The sequence below is a fragment of the Limulus polyphemus genome, unplaced genomic scaffold (genome assembly GCF_000517525.1).
Source record: "Limulus polyphemus unplaced genomic scaffold, Limulus_polyphemus-2.1.2 Scaffold95, whole genome shotgun sequence".
NCBI lineage: Eukaryota > Metazoa > Arthropoda > Merostomata > Xiphosura > Limulidae > Limulus > Limulus polyphemus.
In genome coordinates, this window is record NW_013665705.1 from 1,145,314 (window position 1) to 1,151,641 (window position 6,328).

Here is a 6,328-nt window from a genome sequence, read left to right on the forward strand (position 1 = left end):
AAAATGTTGTTTTTATTTAATTAGGCACTCAACATTGAGTGTCTAATTAAATAATAACAACATTTGGGTGTTATAAGGTCGTTTATTTCTAGTATTAATATGTCTTCTATACACCAATATGCACTACAGAAATTAAATATTGTTAGTGTGTAACACTTAAGTTTTTCCTTGCAGAATCAAGTATGAAGAGTGAATCAGTTGTTTTCAACTGGCAACATCAGTGTACATCTAACATGGGGTAATATTTGAAGAACAGAGCTTGTATCAACTGAAATCATTATCTGCTAGACTCCTCTATCGCAATTCATCAGTGACATGAAAGATACTCCAAACTTCAAATCCAGTATAATCTATTAACTGTATAACATACAGATTCAATTTCCGTATCATATATGGAAAACTTTCTGAAACGATAATTCCATGAACCCACAGAATAAAAGTCCTGTAGTGGTACATCATGGTATCTTATATCTGGCTGGTTGTTTTTGTTTTCTTAAAGTCACAAGTAAGTTAAAAAACAAAGTATAATTTTCTGAAGCTACAACATAATACAATCTTAGTTAGTACATATCAGACCTAATGGAGAGCAAAAATACCATTTACAATGCATCATGCAAATCTGGACTCCGATACACTGAATACGCACAAATACCAATAAAGGTTAGAACTCAAGATAATAATACACAAACACATAAGACTGTAATAATGATATTTCTGTAATAGCCCATCATGCCAGAGAAGAAGACTATACAATAACTTAGAATAATACTAATAAAAAAAGGTATATAAAACACACCTGAGGAAAACAAAAAATCCTTCTACATCCACCTAACTGATAATATACAGAACACAGAAGTCAATAAAACTTGGATACCATTCTGTAAAATATTCAAATAAGTTAGTTGATAAAAAATCCTAACGGAGAGGCTCCGGAAGAGTCGATAGAGCACTAGCCTTCCTTTTGAGAAGATCCTGGCCACTACTAATACAGACATAGCCTTTCACTGGACCTCAATGAGGACAATAGCAGAGTAGCACCCAAAACATGGGTTAAAAAAATTATAATTAAGAAAAACATTAATAATTATACTTAGATGATCCCATAGGTCACTAGCCATCTTAAAAATTAAGTTTTTTATTCACTTCAGTAAATATAATATTCATAATATGAATATTTTGATATTTTAAAAAGTTGATTACATTACATATACATAAGTAGAAAAAATACTATTCCATATATAAACAGAAGAAAAAAATGTGTGTTAAGTACACTTCAGTTTTGGAAGATAAATATCTCCATAAAGTATTCTGTTTATAATTCCTCTAAGAGTACATTGTGTGCTAATCTTTGCCCCTGTCACTAGTTAGATGCATACAACTATGCAGAAATAGGTAGGTTGTGTCCTAAACATTATGGCCATCACTACTTAAATATGTACAACCACTTCAAAGGAGGAAGAATGTGTACAAAAACATTGCATCTGTTTAGACGTGTACAACCATCCCCAGAAAAAGGTAGGTTGTGTGCTATGCATCTGTTTAGATGTGTGTACAATCATCCCCAGGAAAAGGTAGGTTGTAGGCTATGCATTGTATTTGCTTAGATGTGTACAATCATTGCCAGAAAAAGGTAGGTTGTGTGCTATGCATCTGTTTAGATGTGTACAATCATCCCCAGGAAAAGGTAGGTTGTAGGCTATGCATTGTATCTGCTTAGATGTGTACAATCATTGCCAGAAAAAAAACAAAAAACAGATAGGCTGTGTGCTATGCATTGCATTTGTTTCTGTTTAGTGTGTATTGGCAGCCACACAGGCTAGGCATATTTACATCATGGTCTTCCAATAAAAACTATTTTAAATGCATTTTGTTAGTTTGTTTCATTAGTTGAAAATTAGTTTATTTTCACATCTACACATCAACATTACATGTAAAGCAATTTTTAACAATTTCTCATGATGACATAAACAGCAAATTCCTTTCTTAGATTTATTAAAAAAAACTTTATAGCATTCCTAAAAATTTCCGACTCCCACTTCTCAAGAGCAGTACACCATTCTGTTATGAAGCAGATATGTTCTCAGTATACAAAAACTACTGAGCTAAAGCTTGTAGATGCTGAATGATTATACGACAATACTTGGAAAACTTGACAAAATGTAAATATTGTATAGAGCAGAAAGCTTAAAAAGATTATAAATATTAATATTTTCTGAACGATCACAGCCAGCGAACTTATTAGTTAAAGCAACGTATTTCAATTACACATACAGCAAGAAATATCAACATACCAAAGATTACTTAAGTACACATGAAATCACTGAAACATAACAAATATGAAATGAATGAATCAATAATATACAAATCCAGTTTTGAAAATACACTATTATAAAATCTGTTACAAAAAAAAAAGATACAAAAACACTTTAAATTACAGCCTATTTTCATAAAAAACAAAACAAATAAAACTTTCGTGTTTTTGTTAACCCTAAGTAATTCACAACTTAACTAGGTCCAGATTGGTAATACATCTGCAGTATATATCATTTCTAAATTGTTTTCAAATTATGTAAAAAATATACTAGTGATATTGGTAATTTTTTTTTTTCCACTGAGAAGTTATTCAACAATTTTTGTCAGTATTTTCCATTTTCTGGTAGAGTCATTGTTTTTTTGTAGTATTTCCTGTTTTAATACATACAAAACAGATGTATAATAATATGGAAACATAAAATAAAACTATCCCTTCTATTAATTGTAATTGCATAGTAAAAATGTGTTTCAAGTGGTAATTCAATGTAGTAGATGTTTACGTGAGGGCCACTGAAAGAAGGTTTTCAGGTAAATAGAACAAAAGAAAACTATCATAAAAAAAAACGAATGCTTCTTCTTTGAAACCAAATCCCTACTGTTGTTTTGGATCTTGAAGGTGATGGTACTGATGCTTATGAAGCTCACCCGTTGTTCTCTTTGTTAAAACAGTTTTTATTTTTTCAGTTTGAAACCAAGTTTAGTTGTAACAGAAAGATCTGGCATACATCTACAGTAATTAAAAATAATTATGTCCTTTGGAGTTATAAGAACTGATTATAAGGCATTAAATAATAACCCTATCCATTTACAACATTGAAATACTTGTTTTATCCTAAGAATCTGCAAACAAAACACGGTTATTAAACTAAAGACCAACATCAATCAAAGGACTGTATTTTAACATTGTCATCTGTTGAGTTATAGAGTACATATACATAAATCAGCAGTTTTGAAACCAACATTACAAAGAAAAGTATCTCTTAATTCATATTCTTTAACAAATTTATCACTAGGATAGATCTTTCCAGCTCTATCAAAAGTAGTAGTTTTCAAATAATTCATCAGCATATCTTAACCAATGGAAAGAATCACTACTTTATTCAAATACTGACTAAAATAGGGCTATCTGAATTCATGCTGTTACCTTAATATAACATTTGGACATGTGATAATGTCTAACAAACTGGGCAAAATACATCATATTTCAAATCTCAATTTTTTATATTTATTTAACTATTTTTAATCAAATTTTTTTCTTAATTTGGGCTAGCTTCTTTATGATTTCTCTGGCTTAAATACAATACTAAAATCAAATAACTCTAGCTTGGTTACATTTACATAATTAATCCACAAATACTTCTTAAAACACTGGCTATGTAATAATATAGACTTATTCTCACATTATAACTTGAAATCTCGCAACTTTCACACATACAGACAAAAACAAATCACTTCAAACAGTGACTGGTTACACACTTCAATCTTTATATAATACATAAAAAATGATTCAACTTTTATCTTACGTAAATTTGTTTAGCATTTAGCTCAGTTTATTCCCACTTGACAGACTTTGATCATTAACTGCTACTAATATCAGAAAAGCTCAAGAAAGAATTTATTAAAGCTTAAATCTCATTAGATCTTACCTATTTCATGCATCTTCTTGTACAACTAAAAGCTTCCTCCTGCACTTCAACTAATGGATGAAAGGAGTAATAATTTGATTGAAAAACCATACTTGATATAAAAGTTCACACTTTTGGTTTCCATCAGTTGCTTGTTAGAAAGCTTTCTGAAAACTATTCAACTTTCAACAGTCTGCTCATTTGTACTAAAGAAAAGTAATAACCATTTAATTATGAGCAATAGTGGTTAAAAATTGTCTATTCTTCGAAGTTACAGTATATCAACCAAATTTCTTGGTATTCTAAAACTTTAATTGTCTAAGACTGTCAGAATATCTACTTTTTAAACTATAGATATCAATGTATTAAATAAATATATTTCTTTAAAAATTTCAGTAATAGACAATGCATCAAACAAATCTACATGGAATATTTAACAAACTTTGGTTTCATAACAGTACACATTTAAAGAATTATATTATTTTAGTTTTCATTTAAACATACAGAAGAAAAATTAGTAACACGAGTAAAAAGATTACATTCTATAATTCAGTCTTAAATGCTAATTTGTAGCAACACCTGAATTACAATAAATCTTAGAGAAATGCAAGCCTATAATTCTATGTTACAATTCTATCGAAAAGTAAGGTTCGAACTGTAGATGTATGAACATTTTTGTAAAAGAATTAATTTGATTAGAGCTATAACTATCTTCTTTCAAACAACTAACATACAAGTAAACTAATGCACTGCTTTTTCATTTCATTTGAATTAATGAATCTTGATAAAAATATTTCATTAACCAAGAAGAGAAAAACAAGACCTTTGAAATTATCATATAGGTTTATAACGTTTTAAAAGCACACACTCTATATCTTAAACTTACATATACATAAAAGTGATTGAATTAATGTTGGTTGTAATAAAACTACATAAATCAAAATTGTTGACTTAACAATTACCAGTGTTAGCTTACCAAACACAACATGAAAGCTATAATATTATAATGACAGCAATGTTCCCTCATTTTAAGTAAACACAACACACAAATGACACACTTTTATCTTTTTTTTTAATTTAACCAACAGTAGAATCTGAATTATTCTCAAAATGGCATATTATTTCATCTCAAAAATAACAATTAGTTTTGTATACCAGTCACATAAACAAAGTGACAAGAAAAAAATATACACAAATATAATCTTCAGCTATACTAGTTTTTAAATTAGTAAAACAATGTATGCATAAAATGTAACTATTTAGTACATGTTGCATGCACATAAATGCAAAATAAAAACTGAAAAAGGATGGTACACAAAGACTTAAGAGAGCTCTTTATTATGAATCATTATAATCTCTCTCGTTTATATTGTTTTTAGGTAAAATTTCACTGTAGCATCGAAAATAAATCACTATTAATGTTACTATAGAAACAAGATAAATAAAAAATCGTGAATTCAAAAACTGGTAAATAGGGATAATAAAAAAATGGAGGAAACAAGGATGGAGATCCTGTATATACATATTATTTACTCAAACTACAAATCTCTATTTTGACTCCACTAAATGTAATTTTAGGTAACAATGTGGAGCCAAATAGGGGTTTTTGGTTTGAGTAAATAATATCTACAGTATCTCCATCATTATTTCCTCACTTTTTTCTTTATGATCCTTATTTGCAGGTTTTAAATTCCCAATTTTTTATTTATCTTATTTGTTGGCTTTTTGTTATGCTCAGCTATGGGAAAGGATTACTTGATATGATAGCTAACGTTATACATTGTAATAATAATAAACATAGCTAATAGCTAGCTGATACGGTTCATGATGATTTACTGTAGCTATTGACTATTTCATCGCATTAGGTCGAGATGCAAAATATTAAGCTGCAGCTGGAGATTGTCATGGAGATTTGTTTGAGAATATAGTGAGCATTTATAGTTTCTGTGTAACTAATTCCCTATAAATAATGCATAGCAATGGACAAATATATGCCTAGACTATGACAAACCTCACTAAGTGCATATAATTTTTATCAGAAGAAAAGCAGCTTTTTCAAATAAAACATAAGCTTCTAAAACATCACTTTAAATAAACCTTCATGACTTTTAAAGTAATTATTCTATGAATGTGTGTAATAAAACTTAATACTATGTGTACTGATTTTTTTTTCTTTTTTACTCCTTCACTTCATACATAATATAGGGGTTGGCTCCCTAAAGACACCAATTATATAGTATACAAAGCATTGAGTATCTAGATGTTACAATCATCTAATGTTTATTTCTTGTTGGCTGGAAATTCCAGTTTCACCCTGTACTTATACTTTTTAAATGAACACTAAATATCTGTAAAAATATCTGCAAGAGGTAATGATAAGATTGTTTACA

General features: G+C 29.0%; 1 protein-coding gene and 1 long non-coding RNA gene across 4 annotated transcripts in view; one reads left to right on the top strand and one right to left on the bottom strand.

The window, feature by feature from the left end:
- LOC111088429 overlaps nt 1-930 on the top strand; it is a 76,503-nt gene extending 75,573 nt beyond the window's left edge. For 2 of the 3 annotated variants that reach the window (XM_022398544.1, XM_022398553.1), the window contains one exon: nt 175-930. In XM_022398544.1, the coding sequence (XP_022254252.1) occupies nt 175-242 (68 nt within the window). In that variant the 3' untranslated portion in view covers nt 243-930. The remainder of the gene's footprint in view (nt 1-174) is intronic. The other variant, XM_022398540.1, reaches the window with a different exon arrangement.
- A 1,654-nt stretch (nt 931-2,584) lies between these two features.
- Nucleotides 2,585-6,062, bottom strand: LOC111088444. Its single transcript, XR_002612969.1, has 2 exons — nt 3,960-6,062; nt 2,585-3,040 (listed from the first exon to the last, which is right to left on the bottom strand). It is a non-coding gene; the product is annotated as an uncharacterized LOC111088444 (long non-coding RNA).
- Between the last annotated feature and the right edge of the window lie 266 nt (nt 6,063-6,328).